This window comes from Clarias gariepinus, chromosome 18 (genome assembly GCF_024256425.1).
Source record: "Clarias gariepinus isolate MV-2021 ecotype Netherlands chromosome 18, CGAR_prim_01v2, whole genome shotgun sequence".
Lineage (NCBI taxonomy): Eukaryota > Metazoa > Chordata > Actinopteri > Siluriformes > Clariidae > Clarias > Clarias gariepinus.
Window position 1 is genome coordinate 10,239,717 of NC_071117.1, and position 24,574 is coordinate 10,264,290.

A 24,574-nucleotide genomic window follows, 5' to 3' on the forward strand; every position below is an offset into this window, starting at 1 on the left:
GGTCCAAAGGATGTGGGGACTGTACATGGCCTGCTAGGTGAGTCACAGTCAGAAAAAATAAAAATAAATCTGTTGATTTATTTATTTATTTATTTATGGTGTATTAAGCACACAGAGTAGCTTAGTTATAGAGTATGAGGCTCCTGCCAAAATATTATCTGTTTTATTCTTTTTTACACAAGACTATAAGTTGATTATTAGTAGCCTAGCCAAAGGATTTTGTCTCGCCAACTAGGTTATTAGGACACCTAATTTCAAAGGTCACAAGATAAAGGAATGGTGTGGTTTCTTTAGTCTGATTCACATGGGGAATAAAAGGGGTAAAAGAACCATGAGGGTAAAAGAAGTAGTTTCTGTAAAGAACTAATTTCTTCATCATCGAAGAGGAATAAATACTTAATTATAAGGAAAATTCCAAATCGGAATGTCTTTACATCACATTTTGTACATTTAAAACAAGCTAATATAATTTTTACAAAGCAAACAAACAAACCAAAAAAAAAAAAACACCCTCTGTGCAGAATCTTCTTTCCAACCATTTATCCATCCTGAAAGTGTTACGATAACTGAACAGATTGTAATGGTGCCTCTGCTGCCTGTGAAGTGAATTGCAATTGTATTTAAATGAGCTTGGCAAGACTTTGTTTTTATCGAATCGCACTCGCATAAATATGAAGTCTATAGAAATGCTTCAGGGAGCTCTGAGCTCATTTCTGGGTTTCCAGCCAAGAACAATGTAAATGTCTTCGAGTGTACACTCTTCACTAACCGAATGTACAAAAAGACACCACCACAATGAACAGTGTGTTCACTCTAAAATCCAATGGGTAGCCTTTACTCTGGGAGTGTAGTGTTTGTTTCTCACTTCTACTAAACATAAGTGTAAAGAAAATTTTTATAAAATGAAATAAAATGCAGCTGTAAATAGCATAATCTTCGATTGTAGGTTGTCTAGTCAACGGTTGCTGGATTTTAATTCCTTTTCTTGTAGGAAAACCCTATTGGTTGCAACTGTGGACATTCTCAAAAAAAAAAAAAGGTACCAAACAGTACTTTTTCTTGTCTTTGAGAACCATTAAGCAGTTTTGAATGATATGACAATAGTACATTTGATAGTATGATAAATTATAACAATACAATTATAATGTCAGCAAATGAATATTATATTATATTACTAATTAATAATAATGTTGTTAATACAATTATAATTACAATAATATTATTTTCTGATATTACAGTTATCTAATTGTTTTTCATGGTTATCTAATTTAATAATATTTATTACTAATAGATCTTACTACATTTTTGTCAATATTTAGTACTGAATCATAACAAAATTAATATTTTATGTATCTAGAATAATATATATATATACTGTATATGCATGTTCTGTAGCTCTAATTAATTTTTAAAATTAAGATTTGATGGTAGTCAGTAGGGTCTGATTATGTACCTTAAATTATATAGAAAATATACTATTTAGTACCTTACAAATACCCTAAATAAGATTTGTGAGAGTGTACAATTTATGGGAGATTCTCTTAAAGAACTCTTTTTTTTTATTTAAGGAGTACATTATACAGTAAGAACTTAGTCCTGGTCAGGGTTGCAACATATTTTGGGAAGACTGTTGGGTGAGTCAGGAATACACCTGGAATATGACACCGGTCCAGCAACACACATGCACATAGGCGGAACTGATACTGTATTGATGGCAAAGTTGCAACCTATATTTTCCTGCCTACAACAAGTCAAAGTTTCCAGTCAACTATTGATTGACTTAAAATTTCAACTCCAACAACCAGCTTGGGGAAGTCTTTTCGATTATCAGTTCTGACCTTTATGTAATATATGTGGCATGTGTGTTAATTGATAATTTTGAGATCTCCAGTATTGGATACACTGGTACAGTGTATATAATAAATATTATATAACAAGGGTGTGCAGTGACTATACAGTACTGGGTTATCTGCATAACTGTACAATGTAATTAGAGTTAGTGAGTGACACACACATATACACACACACACACTGGTACTGTGTATATAATAAATATTATATAACAAGGGTGTGCAGTGACTATACAGTACTGGGTTATCTGCATAACTGTACAATGTAATTAGAGTTAGTGAGTGACACACACATATACACACACACACACTGGTACTGTGTATATAATAAATATTATATAACAAGGGTGTGCAGTGATTATACAGTACTGGGTTATCTGCATAACTGTATAATGTATATAGAGTTAGTAAGTGACACACACACATATAGAGTCAGCAAAAAAATGAATACACACTTTAGGAAAAGAAAACTAGTGTGATGTGTATATATGTATATATGCCGATTAGGCTAACTGGCATTCCCAAACTGCCTGTAGTGTGTGAATGCATATGTGAATGTTAACTGGAGGTCCTACCACGGTTGAAAAATGGTAATAAATACAAGGCCTCCCCAGTTGGATTAGAGATGGCAAAATAATATATATGACAATATATAAACATAATAAAACCTTTCCAATCCATTCTAGTCACAACTCAGGATTGTGACTGTGAACGTGCACTAAAAGTAGTTTTATATGAGCTTCACACGGTCGCACAAACCAAACAAAAGACTTGTTTTTAATTCCACTTTGAAATGTTGTTTGTCCTGAGGTTTAACGTCCTTATAATTACCCCACACCACAAACGCGTACAGCAGTAGCATAGCCAGGTCACTCATATTGCACGTTTTTTTGGGGGAGGTAGGAGGAAACCGGAGAACCCTGAGGAAACCCATACAGAAAGAATATGGGGTAGTATGGATTTTCCCTCAGAAGCAGAAGTGTTGATGGGGTGAGAGCATTTATTTTGACTTAAAGTCTGGGTGTGAGCTGAGGTGCTTTAGAAAAACCTGCTTTTGAAATGTGATTGGAGTTGGAGAGGAAAAGACGTACAGAGAGAAAGAAGTAGAAAAGGACATGGTGTGTGTGTGCGCGCGCGCGCGCGCGCGTGTTGTGTTTTTCTTCTTGTTCGTGTTCCTCCTTGCCAAAAGTTTGAGCTTTCACTTTCTGGCTCCTAGGCGGGGTTTGTTGGAGGAGTGGGGAGGCGGAGGAGGAGGAGGAGGAAGAGGAGGGGGGCGGGGCAGGAGCGCGAGTTATTGCTATGCGACCCGACACTGCGAACTTCCATTCAGCTCTGTAAACGCTCCTCCAATGTTTAATTCCGAAGTAGCTATGTATTCTCCGTACTGCCTGACACAGGTAATGCAACTATAACAATCATTATAATCATAACCATCATTATCATCATCATAATAACAATATATATGCATTATGATCAGTTTTGATGTTTTGCGCATGTGCATTGTGATTTTGTTGCAACTTTTGCTTTTGATCTCTTGCTTTTGATATTTAAAAAAAAAAATGTTTCTACTGTGCGCGCGCGTGTGCTGTGTGTGTATACGTGTGTGTGTTCAGAGGAGGGGGTGTTTGCTCTTCCTTTTTACTCTTGTGTGTGTGTGTGTGTGTGTGTTTTTTTTTTTTTTTTTTTACTCTTCCGCGCTCTTGCCCTCCCCTGCGCGCGCTCTCCCGGTTCTCGAACCCCCCTCGTGCGTGGCATCTTTCCAGCGCGCGGATCTGTTTTGTCTCAGTGCACATGGGTTCTCGGAGAAAATGGCGCGTACACACAAAATCTACAGCTACACACACTAACGCACACACAACAACAACAACCCATGCATACTGCACTGTATGCGTGTTATGAAATATTATGTGCAAAAATGCTAAGACATCCCGGACGGCGTGATCGTTTTCCCCTCTCGTGCTCACGCGCGCGCGTCCGTTCCGCCGTGTTATGCCGTATTCGGGACGCTTCGTGTTAACACCGTGTTTGCATTTTGCGTTTCCCTCTCTGTTTTAAACTGGTTTTTGTTTTTCATCAGTTTTGCCTAAAGGTTTGGATCCGAACTAAGATGACAGAATGAACAGCTGTCAGTATGCACATGACTCTTTTCTTTCTTTCCTTAAAAAAAAACATAGCCGTTAAGACAAACTGCAGAATAGTCCAAAACGACTTCAGCTCAACTAAACTCTTTATTTTAAAGACTGGCAGTGCACCTGCATTATTCTAACAGCATGCAACCTGCAACACACTGCTTCTGCTGCTGCTGCTCCTGTTGATGTTATTGAAATTTTTCACGGGTTGGGATCAGGATGAATATCTCACCAGTTTATTTGCATTCATCATTCTTCTTCTTCTTATTATAATATATGTGTGATTTAGAGACACCCTGTGTAAAATGTTGCATCTGAACACCTAAGTCAATGCAAACCTATGGGGGAAAAGTCACAAATGTCCTAAGGATATTAGCTTTCGTGCAACAGTTAAATAGGTTGTTTTTGCACTTAATTTAATTCTTTGGAATTAATAAATGAACAGCATTCAAAACGTTTTTTTTCCTTGTCTTGCTTTGAAAAGTGCAGCATGCTGCTCAGTCGTATCTTGGATCTAACTCTTGCACAGCCTGTATGATATCCACATGGGTATTATTCATCTGAGAATTTAATAATAATAATAATTCCATTTCTTTTCATGTTCTTAACATCAACATTTGGCTGTTTTATTTTTATTTATTTATTCATTATTTTCGTGCATAGCCTGTCCCTCATGTCTTTTGGTTCAATATCTGAAAATGATGTGTAGACGAGTATGTAAATTTATATAATAAACGAGTGCACAGAGCTCATGAATTCAAATTAAATGTGAGCATGAAATTAACTGTATTGTTAATTATTATTATTATTATTATCATTATAAGTGCTGTTTAAAAATAAAAAACAAGTTTAAGGGTATGTGCGAGTGTATGAGAGGAGAATATTTATTTATTTATTTATTTATTTATTTATTAAACCCCGACCCGAATTTTCTTTCTTCTTTTTTTTTAGTGTTTGGCTCAAAACTTTAGCTGTTGGCCAGACTTTGCATAAAGCTTGATTCTGACTAAAGCCTCAGCCTCGACATTATATTTAGAACAGACATTTTTATTCGCAAACCAGATTATATTTATTTAAAAAATATTTCCTATATGCAATTTCCTACTTTTTATTATTTATTTATTCATTTAATTGTTAATATCATCATCATTCTTATTATTATTGCTTCATTTCATAGAGTTTGCTCTTGGCCTCGGGTTCCTGGCAAGTGTCGTGATTTTCCTGCAGGCCCAGGAGCGGAGGCTGCAGGTCACTGAGTCGCTCCATGAAAATATGATTATTAATAATGAATATGAATAGTAGACTGCGGGATTTTTTTGGAGGCCAGTTTTGCTTTTATATATATATTTTTAAGTAAAAAGCTAAACACATCCTGTGTGTCAACCTGTGAGAGCAGTTTTAGTGATATATGGTAAATGATATTAATTAATCTTTAAGATTTTTTTTTATTATCATTAGAGGCTGTAGTTTTCCCTGTTGTGCATGTGTGCATGCAGTGTGTGCATGCAGTGAATCCCCTGCATTCACAGAGCAGATCCTGAAGAAGCAGAGGTTTGTCTGCAGGCTCTAACAGACGTACAGTTCAGCCGAAATGTTTGCTCGTGTCTGCTGAAATGTTTTTCCGCTCTGGCCCGGCAGGTTCTCGGGAAACCAGCTGATGGATTATACACACCTCACGTCGCCCAAGGTGCTTGGGTAATCAGTGTAATTAGCCTTCTGCTCAGCACATTGCACGTCCTGTAAATACTCAAACTGAATAAGCGGCAGCACGTGTGAAGTGCACGAGCCCAGAGAGCCAGATCCAGGATCCAGTGTTGTTTCAGGCGCGCGCGGGAAAGTGATCCTGTCGCGAGTGATTTGGCGGAATAAACCGCGACAGAAAGATGAACGTCCTTATGCTCGGATAAATAATTATAGATACCGTAAACAGTATAGCTGTCAGGGGTCAGCTTTTGCACATCTGTCTTCCTATTTAATTAACGTTAATTAGCGCACGCGACACGCACAGCAAAGCGCGCGCGCTTGATATATTACAAGTAAATCTTTTTGCTCCTTTAGAGCACATTCTTGCATGCAGGAGCGTGCACTTAGTATATAATATGTAAATCTTTCTGCCCCTTGCATGCATGAGCGTGCACGTAGTACATTATATGTAAATCTTCCTCCCTCTTGCATGCAGGAGCGTGCACTTAGTATATTATAAGTAAATCTTTCTCCCCCGTGCGTGCCGGAGCGTGCACTTAATAAAACTCACTTGTTAGTATGCAAGTGCACAGCACCGAAGTTTGGGATTTGGATCACAGCCAGGGTCTCGGACGGAGTTCGGACTTTTTCCCCTAATGAATGCCGTCTTTGTGCTCGGTGGCCGCGGCGCGGATCGCAGGTTTTTGGCTCAGCTCACTCCAGGCCACGTTTACGCGCATCGAGAGATCTGGGCGGTTTGCATGCAGCACAGCCCTGCTGAGTCCCGCAGCCTCCGTGCAGGCTGAGAGTGCTGTCCTGGCCAGACACCTGACCCCTACATGAGCGAGTCTGTGGGTGATCGAACGCCATCTAAGAATCTCCTGAATGCTTTCTCCTGCTTGCTCGAGTTATTAACGTTAGACTCTCTTTTTTTTTCAGCGTGATGATTGAGCTAGCTTTAAACTCTGAGCTGTGTACTGAAGCACTGCTGCCAACTCTTTTCAAAGGTAGCTAAGGCACGCGCAAAAAGTCGCTAGGTGACGCCATGATTTGCATAATCGTCGATTCGTCATGATTATTTGCATATCAAATTACGTTAAATGGGAATTTCCTGGAGACGCTCTAGAGAAGAAAAGAACGGAATAAGTCCTCTGCCTGAGACGAAAATAAAAGATTACAGTTTGTTTTATGCAGAAAGAAGAATTCTGTGGTTATGGCATCAAAAGCGAATTACTTACAAAATGAAATAAGGCACATGGTGGCACAAACTGTATCGGTGGGAAGAAAGGTGGCCAGTGATCGGTCAGTTTGGAAGAATGGTGGTTAGTCTTTGCTTGTTGGGATTAATAGTGATTAGTGATTGGTCAATGTTCGAATGTCCCACCATGGTCGTAAAATGAGAATAAACACAATGATAATCACCATTGCCCTTCACTGTGTCTTGTTGGACTACAGCAGTCCCTGGATGGATGGATGGATTGGTCATTGTGAGGATGGGTGATCAGTGAGAAAAACAGTGATCAGTGTAGGGGTTTTGAGAAGCATAGTGTCTGTTCAATGGGAAAATGTAGATCAGTGATTAATCCATAGGAACAATGGTGACAAGTGACTGTTTGATAGGAACAATAGTGATCAGTGATTGCTTCCACTGATTGTTTCTATTGAACAATGCTGACCAGTGATTGGTCAATGGGAACGGTGGTTATCCGCTACTGGTCAATAAAACAATAGTAATGAGTGATTGTTTTTATTGACGGATGCTGATCAGTGATTGGTTGATAAAACAGTTGTGATGAGTTATACATCAATGTTAATCAGTGATTGGTTGATATGAACAATAGTAATCAGTTATTGGTCAATGGGAACAATAGTAATCAGTGATTGTTTCCATCGACCAATGTGGAACAGTGATTATTCGATTGAAACAGTTATGATAAATTATACATTGATGGGAATAATGTTGATCGGTGATTGATCAATGGGAGCAGACCTGATGCAATAGTGGTGATCAGTGATCAGTAAGATGATTCTAAAATTTGCTAAATCTGTTGACTGAATTGGCAACACTGAGACAGAAATTACAAACACTAACCCTCCTCAACTAACCCTAATCTAAAGTTATTTTTTAAGTTAGATTAATTAATGTTGATTCAAATCGTTAAAATTTCCATGTTACACGGTTTCATAAAGAATACTTATAAGTGCCTTTTTTCTCTATCACTAACATAAAATACTTTGTACGAAATTATATTAGTAAAAATATGTTCTAATAAAATAATTATGTCCATTCAAAAAATCTAGACAATATTGATGACTGCTAAAAGGCAATCTGATCTCGTGCAATAGTAATAGTAATAGTCGATGTGTTATTATATTTTATTTAATATGAATACCTTCGTATATTTTATATAACAAGTTTAAAACATCACAAGTAGTCTCATTTTTAAAAAGTAATATAAGGAGTGTTAAAGTCAAACCAGGACTTTTATTGTGCAAAAAAAAAAAGAACACATTATTCCTCCATATAATCCTCTGCTACACTAATGCACTTATCCCAGCGTTTCGCTAGTGCTTGAATACCATCAAGGCTGAAAATCTTCTCAGGATGACAGAGCCATGTTTTAACTGCTGCTTCACTTTTAAAATGCTGGCTTCCCAGAAATTCCCTTTAAAAAAACCTTTGCATTAAATGACCAGGCTTATTAGATGTTTGTTGAATTTAGTTGAATTTACCGTGAATTAGAATTTTCGAAGTTGCAGATGAAAAGCAAAAAAAATGCTAGTGTAAGGGTGTGTATATACAGTATGTGTGTGTTATGCTGGGCTCCAAGATTCAGTAGGTCAGCATTTCACGTTTGTCTGATCTCCTCTTCTCCTAAACCACCACTATAATTAGGTCTTCTAAACCATTTTCTGAAACAAACATGAAAAATTCGCAGCATTCTCACACAAGCAGTCTTTTGAGTCGAGATAATAAATCAGGGCAAGAACTTGTTGCATGATTATTGGAATTAAAATTAAGAGTATTTCTAACTAAAATGGAAAATATTCAAAAAATGTTTAAAAACAAGTGAGATTTCATTTACATCTTTATGTTATCACTACTTTTAACAATTCAAAACTGAGAAAAACAGGGAATTTAATAGATGCATGTAATAATCATGTAAAGAATGTATCTTATTTATATTTGCAAAAAACATGCTGAAATATAAAAGAAAAAGAAGCTTTATATGAAGTTTTGATTTTAAAGTTATGATGAGTAATTACATACTAAATAAAGAGTGTGCTTAATAATATAATATAGAACTGACTGATTCTTCTCCAGTTATTCGCAGAAGTAATTCGATCTTGTACCTCATTACGACGCTCCAAGATTTCTTTTCCTTTAGATTTTGTCTTGATTTTCCTCTCTGATCATGCGCTGGCTTTCTAATGCACAGAGCACATGCAAAAAATGCAAAGTTCATGGAATTACAGTAATGCAGTGAAAGCCCAGTCTAGGACAAATGCCCTGCCAAAACCAACCTTCGAATGCTTTATTTGTTTAAATTACGGCCGTGCTCTCGTACGGTTCAGATGTTTCCGTGTGATGATTTCATTTCTCGTTCATCATCAGATAAGCCTCCGTTGGCTCGTTTAGACTCGAGCAGCCGATGACCCATGACTGATTTACTTATGCTACGGGTTTCCTAAATGCACATGGGAGTTGGGGAAAAACGGAAAACCTTGAAATGCGAGTCACGAACAAAAAACTGTAAAGTGTTGTTTTAAGTAAGCGAGCTTCGTTCTTTAATCCTCGATTGTCTTAAAGCGAACCAAGATCTTTGAGGCAAAATAGTAAGTTTTATCACTGTATTCATCATCATAAAATTTTACGAATGGTTTTTTTTTTTTTTGAAACAGTGAAATTGATGCGCTTATTGAATTGGGCACTCGACCGATCAGACCAGCGCTCTTTTGTTTTATGAAGTTGTTTGAGATACAAATTGAAAGAATGAGCTGGGCCAAGAATCAGTGTCGATAATCAGACACTATTGAAAACACTCACTGAGTAACAAAAGCAATATACAAGGAGTGTTCAAGGCAGTCCGAGACTATTGAAAACAAAAAAAAGTGAAAAGTTATGAGAGTAAAAACTAGCTTTATTTTCTTAATTTTATATAATCTCCTGCTACACTAATGCACTTATCCCAGTGTTTCACTACTGCTTGGATACCATCAAGTTAGAAAGTTTTCTTAGCCTGCCCATGCCTGAAACGCTGGCCTCCTGGGAACTCCTTCAATGACCCAAACATGTGGAAATAGCTTGGAGCGAGGGGAGGTCTGTACTGGAGATGTGGCGATAACTCCCAGCCGAGTTCCTGTAATGTGCAAGTGGTGTTGGTGAATGATTGAGTGTGCAGTTCAGATCACAGTGGGTACCGATCCACCTCGGCCATGACTGCCCTTCACGGACGTGCATTCTTCCTTAAAAGTCCGCGGCATTCGAATGTTTTACAGCAGCTAAGACTCACATCACTTTACTGTGCTTGAAGTCCTCACCTTCATTCAACAAAAATGTTATCACAAGTCCCGGTTTGGCTTGAACAGCACTCATTTGAAAAAATGGTAGCAGATTAGTGGAGAAGCAAGGCTCAGGACATGTACGTCTGTAACAGTTGGCAAGACTTCTTAATCAGTCAGAGGTCCAGGTGTGTTTATATATACTGAGAAGTCAGGAAGTGAACTGACAAGCATTGTCAGAACATTATTAATGCCTTGGGCTGGGAATAAAACAGTGCTAAACTGGGAGGTATTAGCTTTGTTTACTTGTTAGGTTCATTCACAAAAATTAAAGAAAGGGAATTTGCAGCATATTTTTCAGTCTAAAGAATTGCCTCACCATAAAACCAGAGTACTCTATCTCTGTGTGTGTGTGTGTGTGTGTGTGTGTGTGAGTTTTTTTTTTTTTTTTGGACTAAAATCCACTCCACGGTGCCACGACTATTCATGGGAATCGAGACGAATCCATGATTGATGGTTCTTGCTGCAGGAGGGGTGAACAGGGACGTATTCGAATGAATAAGCGTTTTTGATGCGTTGAAAGACTCGAATCTAAACCGAAGACATGTTTCATAACCCGAGCTGAGGAGGAAAGGCAGAAAGCCGTGAACTGATGAGGTGAGATCGCTGAGTTTGTTAAAGGTGTCTGGGGAAATGAAGAGTTGAGCCTCAGGAAGTTCTCAGCCCTGCGGGTCTATATGTCAGAGAACGACATGGGCTTCGTCTCCGATCTCCAATCTCACCTCAGGAATGAAATCCCCGCTAGAGGATTTTCCCTCCTGTACTAATGTACGCTGATATTACATGTACTGTATGCTGTGTGTAATACAGCACAAGTATAGTAAAGGAAAAGAAAAAAAACACACTTGGGGTGGTCTATTCTGGGGAAATTACCACGAGGTGCATATACATACAAAGGCCATATAATGTTTAAATTATAAAGGGAATAATAGCCCAATCGGAATAAAACTATAGGCCAGTCTGACCTGATTCTGCCTGATCTGAAAGAATCTTCAATGGGAGTGATCTGTTCAGTAGGTTCAATATTATTCTTGCAAACACTTACAACTGATCTTATTGTTGCATCTCACCAATCATGGACAAGACTGAATTCTTGTAACCAATCGTAACGCAGCAACACAAAAACTTAAGAAATCTGCGACGTACTTTAAAATAAAATCAATTTATAGTTACATTTCCTGTTGTTTTGTCTCTCGAAGGTATATAAAAAAAAACAATGACTATTCTGTCGTGACGAACCTAATGAGCGACACTGGAGACTCCTTCCTTAAACATCTCTTTTTGTGTAGCTTTTGTCGTACGGCTCTCTGTGTTAGCTGTCACTATAGAAATAATAAAAACCAACCTGTGGGAACCACAGTACATCAGTACTAATGCTGCTCCTATATAAAACAAATCAGCCAATCAGGATGGAGAATTTAAGAGCGCTGTGGTATTTTGGAAATAAATTGATAACACATTGCAACGTATTCTGTTACCATACGAAACTGTTATTACCTCCAGCCATGATTGTGCGTTCACCTCAAACCAGAGGTTTTAGTCATGGTAGCAGTTCTATGTATGAGCAAATAGCCCCCTAATGCACCCACACACACACACACACACACACACACATGCGCGCACACATGCATTACATAACCACACAACCTCTAATCACTTCAGTGTGTGGAGCCATGTCATAATAGATCCTTTCATAACAGTTACTTCATATTTTGTCCTGAACTGTTTTTCTTTTTTTTTCTTCTTTTTTTTTTTTAACTCCTCCTGTAACCGGAGTTGGTTTCGGGACTTTGTTGCCGCAACTCCACACAATCCTCCAGCGTCTCATAATTTCATGTTTTTTCGATTTGTCAGTTCCTAACACGTTACATGGAAAAGTCCCGTTCTGGACCGCGCACCACGCTTGGGTGCGTTTCGTCTGTCGGGCCTGTGGGATCTTTCACTATGCGCCTCTGTCCACATCTTCTGGTCATGGGCAGTGAACAGAAAACTAAGCAGAGGAATGTTAAATAAGTTGGCGTGGCTTGTTAACTGACACGACTTGTGACAGTATGATGCAAGGGGCTGCGCTTGGTACAAGTGTGTGTGTGTGTGTGTGTGTGTGTACAAACTCACACTATCAGTACTGTTGTATTGATAGAACACATCCAAGGTCATTTATTTCTGTCTATGCATGTGTGTGTGTATGTGTGTGTGTGTGTGTGTGTGTGTTGGATATGCGGACAGCTTGTTGTAATTCATCCATACCAGAAAGACTAATATAGATCAGTCATCCCTGTGATGTGTGTCTAAAAAGGCTGGCAATAAAAACAGCCTAAATAGAATACACATTCCCAAATTGATGATTAGAAACCTAATCATTTTTATTTGACTTGCCCTTTTTTCTTTTTTTTTTTTTGTGGAAAGATTTAGTGTGGAAAGACTTTTTTGTACAGGTGGCACTTTATGTGGTCTTTGTGCATGGTTCTCCAGACTGGATCGTTCTCCTGACCTTTAGTCCAAAGTGCGCAGCTCGGTCCGTAGATAAGCGTTGGCTGGCGTCTCTCCATCTGTCGGGGAAATATCGCCACGCCGTTGCGTAATGTACAATACGGTTACCTGACGTGAACTCCGAGGCCGAACCGTGCCAGCTGCCAGAGAGCACTGTTTACAGTCTGTGATATATTGTACACACTGAGAGCTGGGATGTCGACCCTTATGCCTATACCACATTCCTGCACTGGAGCGCTGACTGATGTGTGTATACACACTGTATATATGTGTGTGTGCAATATATCCTAGCATCCTTTGTGTTACAGTTAGAGATTTGGTTAACAGATATCCTGGATTTTACATCAAAGTTTAAAAAGCTTTTACAGGCAAGACAAAGTGTCCCAGTGTAGCAGCCCAGTCCGGTAGCAGCCCGGTAATCTTGGTGTGTCAGGGTTGTGCTATGATTGGACATGAAGCACTGAAGACTAACACCAGGCTCTGACATTGCACTATAAAAAGCCGCTATTCGTGAATGAGCTTTCATAAGCCTAGTGCCTAGTTATACTGGGTTATAGTAGAAAAGTGGTATGAAAGAATAAAATAGAATGATAAATTAGATATGATAAAGGAGTAAGACAAAAAAAAAAAACAGAACAAAGCAAAACTGAATAATAGTGTAGAATGAGGTAATGTTTCAGAATGGAGTAAAAGAATAAGGAAGAGTAGAGTGGAAAAGAATAATAGATTGATAGAATAGAGAAGGATGAAACAATAAATTAGATAAATCAATAAATATGAATTAGAATAATAATAGAAATGAGTAAATTAATAGAAAAGAATAACAAAATAGTGAAAAAGATGAATAGATTCAAGTTGAACCATAGAATTCAAATATAGAAATAAAAATAGAATCCAAATAAAGAATTTATAGAAACAGAATCCAACAGAGTTTAAGAATTGATTATTGAATGAGAACGGACTAATACAGTGAAATAGAGTGTAGTACAATGAACAAATAGAATTCAAGGATAGAATACAACGAAATAATAGATAGATAGATAGATAGATAGATAGATAGATAGATACCTTATTGATCTTAAAGGAAATTTTGGATATCCAACAGCAATGGAGACAGTATTTTTTACATATAGTCAGTATATGTCACAGGGTAATGTGAAGCATATTTGAATAAAGAGAATATACCTGACAAGTAATAACACTTAAAATAAAAAAGGACTAATATAAAATAACAGAATATAACAAGGTGCAGGCGGCTTGACATTTAGTTATCACTGGAGACGTGCACCTTCAGGGTTGAGTTTCATCCCTGGTCTTGTGTGCATGGAGTGTGTGTTTCCTCTGACACTCCAAAGTCATGTGCTCTAGATGGATGGATAGTAGAGTGCAATGGAAGTGAGTGATAGAATAAAGTAGAGATAAAGGATTAAATCGAGTAGATTGAACAGACGAATAATTGAGTAATATAATAATGATAATAGGAGTAGGGGTAACTCAGTGGATAAGTCATTGGATTCCTGATTGGAAGGTCCAAGCTTCAAACCCCACACCACCAAGTTGCCACTGTTGAGCCCTTGAGCAAGGCCCTGACCCCTCAACTGCTCAGATGTATAATGAAATAAAAATGTAAATTGCCCTTGATAAAGAAGTCTACCAAATTCCGTAAAGCAGAATAAAATGTTGATTGACAGACTACACTGGTAATTTTTATTTATTTTATTTTATTTTTAGGTGATAAGGTAAGGGTTGACGCTGTTGTTCTGCTGATCCCTGTGCGCCTGTGTGTACAGGTGTTTATAGGTGTACAGATTAAAATAAATGTTGGATAAGGCTTTTTCTCAAACTCCTGAATGTCTCTGGAGAACGGCGCGGTGATAATTAAAATCGTGACATCTCCCTACACGGCGCATGTCAGGAGGTCGCCGGCGCATATGTTGCTTGCTGTTGTACAAGTCTGTAAATGTCATAATAATAGCTTGCATTCGAAGCTCTAATCCGAGCCCAAGGCCAAGTTCCAACTGTGCTCTTTCTGAGACTGTGAGTTTGATGTAGGATCGGTTCTAATCAGGTCCAGGTGTGCCTTGGATTATCTGATAATGATACTTAATCCCATAGGACCTCCGCGATGATTATCTTTCAAATAAACCATAATAGCAGATGAAAATCCACACATGTAGGCAATTCCGGATCAGTGTTTAAAGTTATTGCGCATTACCGAAGACGGACGGAGATGCCGAATAATCTGCATGCTAAACAGAGTGTAATCTGTAATCATTCATTCGCATCTCACTTGCTCCGGCTTGGAACGCATCATGTTTGCGGAATGTTGTAGACAAACTACACTCCGATGGCGCACATTACATACCGCGTCCTACCCCCTTACCCACCACCCACTTCAGCCCCCCCACAACCACCCCATCCCCACTTCCAAAACTCCCTTAGGCGGTGCAGCCGGAGGGACGGACACGAGGGTGGGGATGGTGGCTTTTAAACGAGTGGAGAGAGGGATGGTGGTTTTGTAAATGAGCGTAGGGGTGGACGGCAGTTTATAAAGGAGTAGAAGGAGGGATGGTGGTTTCTAAACGAGCAGAGGGAGGGAGAGCGGTTTTTTAAACGAGTTGCGGAGAGGGAGAAGGTGGTTTCGGGTGGGGTGGAGAAGGGATCACTGTTTATTTACTTATAGGCTGCAGCCGTAGACGCTTAACGAGAAGAATGAGTGGCACCGAGCCAGGCACCAAGCAAAGGGAAATGTGCGCATAAGAGGGAAAGAGTGTGTGTGTTTGTGTGCCTGTGTATGTGTGTGTGTGTTTGTAGGCAAGAAAGAAAGTTTGTGTGTCTTTAACGCACTTAACATTAATCTTGCTGATGTAGGCATTCCTGTGGTTCGCTCTCACTCTCTCTTGTTTTCGCTCTCGTTCACGTTTCTAAGCGATCACTGCCACAGGTTGCAGCACAGCGCAGAAATAAAACGAGGAATGTAAACGATTAAAAGCGCAGTTGTGCTGCCGCTGCAAGAACGTGCGAAGAACAGGAAAATACAGCGACTGCAGCATAATACAGTGATGGTTAAAGGCTAGAAAAATAATAGGTAAATAATCTATATGGAACAGAGTAAGAGCTATTTAGCTAATGACTGGTGAGGCTAGCGAAAGCGTAAGTTAGCATAATCATAATATTTACAAACAATACACAGGCAGGACATATTGTAATATGATAGAAGTTGCTGTGTACTAACTGAATGCGTACTGGTTCTGCCACGGTGAGAAAACACTACATAAAAAAAGCAAACTCACAAAAACAACAAATTGTAGCTAGCATACAAACTAGCTATTTACCTGCTATTTGCGCAAAGATCTTCGCTGCTAATTACAAGAAATGTTAACCGTTCCCATATCACTACCTCAACTCATTACCTCATCACCAAAGGATTGGATTGTGTCATGTTGTTTGTCATGTTGTCGCTCTTGTATAGTACTTAGCGTTTTGTACTGTAAATGTACAGTATAGTGTTAATCTGTTTTATCTCAGCTAGTCAGCTAATGAGGTGGCTTAGTTAGCTAGTTAGTTTTTGTTTAATTATGTTGGTAATTTTTCTTGTATGTCTTGGGTTACTGTTAGATAGCTAGATAGCTAGATAGCTAATTGCAGCTAAAGCTAAATGATCAATGTTTTTCACAAAAACAAAAATCTAAATATGATGTGACATAAATCAGGAATAAACTTGACTTCAGTCAGAACATTTACCTCAGGAAATTCTGAGATACAGGTACATCCAACTAGGGTACATGGTTAACATGGCCAATGATGATTACCATTATATTTATTCCAGTTTTTACAACCGTAGAAGGACCTCTGGTCAACATTAACATGCGCTTTCACACACTATGGGCAATTTGGGAATGCCAGTTAGCCTAGACTGCCTGTCTTTGGACTGTGGGAGAAAACCAAAGTACATTTACATTTAGGCATTTGGCAGACGCTCTTATCCAGAGCGACTTACATTTTTATCTCATTATACATCTGAGCAGTTGAGGGTTAAGGGCCTTGCTCAAGGGCCCAACAGTGGCAACTTGGTGGTTGTGGGGTTTGAACCTGGGATCTTCCGAACTGTAGTCCAATGCCTTAACCACTGAGCTACCCCTCGCCAAGGTACCTGGAGGGAACCCCGCAAGTGTGGGGAGAACATGTGAACTTCATGCACACAGACTGTGAGGTTGTAATCGAACCCAGATCCTGGAGGTGCAAGGCGACAGCGCTAACCACTAAGCCACCGCACCACTATAATCTTTCATTACCTAGCCATAAAACCATCTAAAAAAGTTTGTTTCAATTTAAATGGTTACCTGCAGCTAAACACAGTCGATGTGTCAAAGATTCGAACAATTCAATGACTTTTGATTCATCTATATAGCTACAGTAATAGCTAAAATGCAGATCTACATAAAAATGTACACTCTGGCTAGCTAGCATAAATATGTTAGGTCTTGTAGAGGAACAGAGAAAAACAGGCACAGAGACAGTAGAAACAGAATAAAAATGTCAGAAAAATCAATAGATATATGGCTAAATTGCTAAGAAAAGCCTTTATACGAGTTAAATGACACTTTTATTACACTTTGCCTTAAAAGCAAGCCGGGCCCCTGTGGAACTAGCCGTATTAGGAAGCATCAACTTGACATGATAATCTGTGGACTCAGTGAGCAGTCAGCGATATTTTAAATTGCACAAGAGAACTGTTCTTATGGAATTTTCTTATAAACACTCGGTTTCTGTCTGAATGCATCATTTTACACATGACCTCAAATCTGTAGTTCTGTAGTGACTCTAGCAGACAGCGAGGTCTGAAGAGCCATATAGAACTGCACGGATGTGATTATAGCTCGGTGGCAGCGCGCCAGATGTCGTGCTTCATTCCCCAGCTATGTGTGTTTAGGTACATGTGTGTGTGTGTCCAGCCGCACTCCTGCGTTATGTGTGTTTAGACTGCCTTTCACGGAGGTGGTGAAATCCAGACACTAACCTGAAGGCGCTGTGCCGTGAGCATGTGGAACTCTGCCAGTTTCTCTGTGAAGCCGCTACTACGGAAAACCCAGAGGACCAAAAATTAAAAAAGACGTGTGAAGTGAAACGACGTGGCTGGGACTTCTTTTTGGCATTGTTGCATGCGTTCTAATGACAGAACTTCCAAAACTAGGCCAGTTGGGACAGGGTCAAGGCTAGTTAGGGCCTGCATGGCGCTGTCTAATTTTCTTGGTTGTTATCCTCAAAAGAAACCGGTTTTTAAATTAAGGTAGTGAAGGAATCAAAGGAATCTGGTGAAGTCATCAAGTAGGACTTGCCCCTCAATGATAAAAACCAATCACTGGTATCTGACATCATCAGTGTGACTCATACTTTTCCCACTCTGGTTAAAAATCCCCCAAAGAGGATCGGACAGATCAGGTTTTAAACAGGAAAGCTTTAGTGTTTCGATTTGAAACATTCATCACGTATGGGTGGAGTTAACCCTTTAGGTGGGCTTTTGGTTAATTCGATTCAATGGCACTAACGCTGATTTGTCTCAAGCAGCTACATTTTAAAAACCACTACTACTAAGTATTCATAGTGGTTCGCACTGTGGCCTTGCACCTCCGGGGTTCATTTTCCACCTCCGTTCTGTGTGTGTGGATTTTGCATGTTCTCCCTGTGCTTGGTGGGTTTCCTCAGTGTAATCCAGTTTCCTCCTACAGTCTAAAGACATGCAGGTAAGGCTAATCAGCGTTTCCAAAGTGTCCGTAGTGTGTGTGCACTGCCTTGGATTGGGATTGGACTGGACCCTATAGTATTTAAAAAAACAAAAAAATGTTCTAAATAGCTCAAAAAGTATGAATCGATTCTGAATCAGGACCTGACACATTGATTTAATTAAATAAATCGTGTACTCTTTAACTCTGGCTAAACACGCTCAAACAATACACACCACCAGCATAAATTCTCTAGAAGTTCATCCTGCAAGCGCTAGAGTCAGGGCAAACAACCTCCACATCACCAGAGTTAAATCAATCTTCATCAAAACGGAGCGTTCATCTCATCTAGCCTTGTCTTATCTAGCTCACCTTGCAACATCTCTTCTGCCTGTCACTGAATATTATTGCAATAGGTAGCCCAAATTGAAGCAAATGTAATCTTGGCAGTCTAGCAAATGCATCCTAATGAAGATCAAACAGAAGCTGCTCACACCCCATGCTGCTTCTGAAAGTAATACTTGCAATAATTGTGCCACTTGTTTTTATGCCTGTAAACGATTCTGAGGCTTGTGGCCAGATAGGTGTGTAATAAGTATCATACACACTGTGAGCCATGGGCAGAGGCTTATGTCTGTGTATCCTGCATGTGCTAAACTGTGCCAAACAAGAACACACCGGCGTATTGTGTTTCCCTTGGTGTATTAGTACATGTAACTGATATAAATAAATAGGTCGAAGGTGGTACGATGATTAAAAAAAAAAAAAAAAAAGGAGGAAGGAAATGAAGAAAGAAACCTAGGACTTGACTTTGGCTTGTTGACTTGGGACTTGATATATAATACATGAGACTCGCTGCATGCTTCAGGCTAAAAGACTTGGACTTGCTTATACTTGCATAAACCAAGACAGCTTTGCAATGAATTTCGGCACGATCCGTGACTCATTCTAGTACCTCATTTAAATGTATGATGAGTGAGGTTCTGCTGAAACACATTCACTGTTCAATCTTCTCTACAGTTTTCATCCAGGCTTTCCTCTTCAGGTCAGGGTCATGGTGGATTCGGAGTGTATCCCCTGGGGCTGGAAAACACCCAGGTTCATCTCAGGGCACTACGCACATACAGTACACACCCACGTGCAATTTAAAGTAGCCAGTCTACAGCACAGCCTGTTTTTAGGAGGAAACCAGAGAACCTGAGGAAACCCATGTGAACATGGGGGTCTGTGTGGGTTTTCTCCATGTTTTCATCATATTCCATAAAGCATGCCATTAGATGGATTGGTGACTTCGAATTGCCCCTAGGTGTAAGTATGTGTGTGTGAGTGGGTGGTGTTCTGAAATGAACTGGCCTTGCTGTACATTTGCTGTTCCTGGGCCAGTTTATGGAACTTACCATAACTCTCTGAGCTTGATGAAGACAAATGAATGAAGGAATAAATCTGTATTTGGTTTTCTGTTCCACAAGCTGATGACGCTGGGATGAACAAACTGCTGTTTTTGAATGTAAGAGTGTTTAATGGACTTGTCATTGCTGCTTCCCTGAAGAGTTAGTGCTGAAGAATTTTGGCAAAGCCAGAGGAATTATCTGGAATTAGACTCCGTGCCCAGGCAACATGGATTGATCCAAGAAGAAGTAGCTGAGGGAGAAGAACGTGGCGTAGGACATGGAGACTTCGGTGTTCGACGTTAGAAGACTAGGACTTGCTAGCTAACGGGAAGCCACTTATATATATCACCTTTTCCCCTCAAGGCTTTCCCTTTCTACCTCCTGTGATCAGATCCATTATTCGCTTTTCAGAATTACTTCCTTGGTTTATCCGCCCATGCTAACATCTATCCACCAGCGCTCCATAGTTAGCATTAGCAACTCACTAGTCGTTTGGCTGGACCCTTTTCCCTTTATTGTGTCTGGAAGCGTACACCCGGGCACGTAACCATGATCCGCACATATTGGATTTCTTAGCGGGAAGTGAAGGAATGCTAACCATATTATCCTGCTTAGGGGTGTTACGGGTTGCCAAGTCCTATCAGCGAGAAAATGAAGAGGATTTAACTTCACCGTCCCCTCACCACTCTCCTCTTAAATCAAGTCCTTACAGTATAGTGCATTGCGTCTTGCATGATTGCGCGATTCCTAATTTGCACTCGAACCACTTTTAGTTTGTTAGAAATATTTTTTCAATCTAAAAAATAAATCTGGGACTTTTCAGCAGCCAGGTGTGTGTATGAAAATGTAATATGTGAGTGTGTGTGTGTGTGTGGGTGGGTGGGTGTGTTTACATTCAGGATAGAGTAATTTCCTCTATTTGAAAAGCTCTCTTTCCACGTTCCCTCTGGAATGCATCTGTCACCAAGAACCATTAGTAGATTTTTCGCACTTAGGCGCGTGTTCAAGCATATGCGCCATTAGCAGATATTTTGGGTTTCAACCAAGCAGTAATAGAGGATCCGCTTATCCCAACACTCAGACCTGTGATTAGATGCTTTAATCAGTACAGTTACAGCGGACGCCGTCAGATTACTGACACAAATCGACTTTAAAACAGATTTTTCAAGTGTTTGTCAGTGCACAGTGTTGACTGTGTTGTGCCGGAGAGAGAGTGATGATCTCACACATCCAGAAAGAGTCTGGCAGTGACTTCACGTTTAGAGCCGTGCATCTGGCAGAGACTTTAATGCAGAGTGACTTACAGAGGAAGACGAGGCCAGCCTCAGCGCGGAGAGAGAGAGACAGAGAGAGAGAGAGAGAGAGAGAGAGAGAGAGTGCAGCAGCGTAAACTTACTAACCTGAAACACTGCTGAGAGACAGAGAGCTGAAGTATTACACTCACATATTTCTCTCTGTATCTCTCTTACTCTTACTCACTCATTCTCTCTCATGCTCCCTCCCCGGCTATCCTTTATGTATGGATAAAAGTGCAGAGAACTTTCTTTCTTTCTTCCTTTCAAACGTTCGAGCTCTGGAGACTTTTTGTACTGTTAGAACATCACTCCAACAACATGTTTCCTTTCTTCTTTTCTAACCATTGCTCACTTTAATTTTTTTTCCTTATTTACATCTTATCCTATATAACCAATATTTCTTTCTTTCTTCCAAATTAGATTTTTAGATTTTTTTCTTTGTTATTTTCATTGCTACTGACTGACTGATTGACTCACTGATGAACTGACTGATGTATTGATATACTGACTGTTGTACTGAGTGACTTATTGACTGACACATTGAGATGCTGACTGATGTACTGAGTGATGTACTGACAGACCCACTGATGCACTGATTGATGTAATGACTCATGTACTAAGTGATGTACTGAGTGATGCACTGACTAATGTACAGAGTGACATACTGACTGATGTGCTGACTGATTGACTGACTGACTTATGTGCTGAGTGACAGACTGACTGACCCACTGATGTACTGACTGACTGACATACTGACTAATGGACTGACTGATGTACTGATTGCTTTACTCAATGACTGACTGACTGACTGACTGAAGTCAGTACATCAGTCAGTCAGTCCGTCAGTCATTGAGTAAAGCAATCAGTACATCAGTCAGTCCATTAGGACTGATGTATTGACTGACTGATGTACTGACTGTCTGATGTGCTGACTGATTGACTGACTGACTTATGTGCTGAGTGACAGACTAACTGACCCACTGATGTACTGACGAACACACTGACTGACTGATGTACTGACTGACGTACTGACTGATGCACTGAGTAAACTACTGACTGCCTAACATCCTGACTGACTGACATACTGACTAATGGACTGACTTATGTACTAACTGATGTACTGACTGACTGATGCACTAACTAACTGATGTACTGACTGACTGATGGACTGACTTATGTACTAACTGATGTACTGACTGACTGATGCACTAACTAACTGATGTACTGACTGACTGATGGACTGACTTATGTACTAACTGATGTACTGACTGACTGATGCACTAACTAACTGATGTACTGACTGACTGATGTACTGACTGACTGATGTACTGACTGACGGATGTACTGACTGACTGATGTACTGACTGACTGATGCACTAACTAACTGATGTACTGACTGACTGATGGACTGACTTATGTACTAACTGATGTACTGACTGACTGATGCACTAACTAACTGATGTACTGACTGACTGATGGACTGACTTATGTACTAACTGATGTACTGACTGACTGATGCACTAACTAACTGATGTACTGACTGACTGATGTACTGACTGACTGATGTACTGACTGACTGATGTACTGACTGACGGATGTACTGACTGACTGATGTACTGACTGACTGATGTACTGACTGACGGATGTACTGACTGACTGATGTACTGACTGACTGATGTACTGACTCGTTGACTGCAGACTGTCTGACTGACGTGTATGAATTGTGTCTCTATAACTCTCTAGAAAGCCCAGTCCCCCTTCGACTTCCAGCTCCTGAGCTCCAGAGTCTGATGATTTAGAACATCGCACCTCATGCTATAGCCAGCATTATACACTGATTAGGTAGAAACCAAAGAAGTGACCTCCGACTCGAACTGATACAACACCACATATACTTTCTTTGGATTGTGCAAAGTCACATGAAAGATTTCAGTAAAAGGAGAAACAGTGTGTGAAAATCGCAGAGAGCTGTTTAAAGCTTTGATATGTCATGACAGAGAATGGCAGTGTGTGTGTGTGTGTGTGTGTGTGTGTGCACGTGTGTGTATGTGTTTTCCAGGTGTTTCTAACCCTCTCTAGTTAAAATTGTCAGAGCCGCGCTTTTGTGACCGAGGCGATTTCATTTCCGACTTGCAGCTTTCGGCCTTTTGTCTTTCATAAATTGATGGGAGCGTTCTTCCCTACTGGGCTGGCTGTCTTTCTTATTTCCCTTCTCACTCTCTCTCTCTCTCTCTCTCACACACACACACACACACACACACACACACACACACACACACACACACACACATTCTCTCTTTTCACTCGTATTCTCTGACATTAAGCCAAGTAAGCTTGTGACGTGGCACCATCTTGAAGCAGCAGAGAGCTATGGATTACAGGCCATTCTGACTCGTGTGCATGAGTGTGTGTGTGTGTGTGTGTGTGCAGGAAATTACAAATAAAACAGGGTTTTTTTTCATACTTTACAATTTTAAAGGTGAGATGTTTTTACTTTTGTTTTATCCTTATATATAATCTGGAAAATATACAGAACTTTAAAAAGAGACAAAAAACAACAACAACTACAATGGGTTAAACCATGTGCTTTGCAAAACTGTGTTATGTTGATGAGAAAACTCATTTGTAACCCAAGCTTCTGGGCCAGGAATGCTTGTTTATGTTTTGACGGACCTCCTGTCAGTCATTCTATTCAGGGTACTGAAGTTGCTGTGGGCGGAGCTTCATAAACACAGGCGGAAATCAATCAAACGTCAAACTAATCACATCTAATGCACCATTAAATAAGCATTACCATATGACATTTTACATAGCATCGTTTCACATTAGTGGATGAGACAAATCTGCACAGGACTGAGCAGATGATCATTTTGGGCCTCGTTCAAGGGTCTAACAGCAGCTCGCTGATTCAGAAATACAGACTCGTATCCTTCGGGTCGCTAGCAGAGAATCTGAACCACATGAGTGTAAAATATGGGAAATTACAGACATGCTAGCCAGTACGAATAAAAAGAATGTTGTTTGTTTTATAATCGTAGTAACAAGTAGCGAATGTGAAAGGGCTAGTACGTATCTATGTATATATCTTTAATCAATTTGACCCATTTGCATGATTTTGTTAAACCTCTGTGCTTTTTAACGCTACAAAGAATCTTAATAATATAAAAAAAAATATTAATTCGAAAAATTTGTTGAATAAATGTGTTAAACGATGCATCAAATAATTCATGTATAAAGTTGTATGTAAATACTTTTAAAGGTCAAACCAACTTACAAATGCTAGCCATATTTGTAACTTTACAAATCTGTGCATTTGTAAATTTGTATATTCCATCCCAAATTTTTCTACCTTACCTCTAATTGCATTCTTCTAGTGCAATTTATCAATCATTGTAGTGAAATCTTTCTATTCTATTCTATCTATCCAGTTTATGATTTACAAACATTTAC

At 39.6% G+C, this 24,574-nt stretch overlaps 1 protein-coding gene across 4 annotated transcripts in view; it reads left to right on the forward strand.

Moving 5' to 3' along the window:
• Positions 1-3,136: 3,136 nt before the first annotated feature.
• nfixa (nuclear factor I/Xa) overlaps positions 3,137-24,574 on the forward strand; it is a 103,003-nt gene continuing 81,565 nt past the window's right edge. For 3 of the 4 annotated variants that reach the window (XM_053476619.1, XM_053476624.1, XM_053476621.1), the window contains exon 1: positions 3,137-3,247. In XM_053476619.1, coding sequence (XP_053332594.1) covers positions 3,200-3,247 — 48 coding nt within the window. In that variant the 5' untranslated portion in view covers positions 3,137-3,199. Of the gene's footprint in view, positions 3,248-6,425; positions 6,514-24,574 lie in introns of those variants that run through there. The other variant, XM_053476622.1, reaches the window with a different exon arrangement.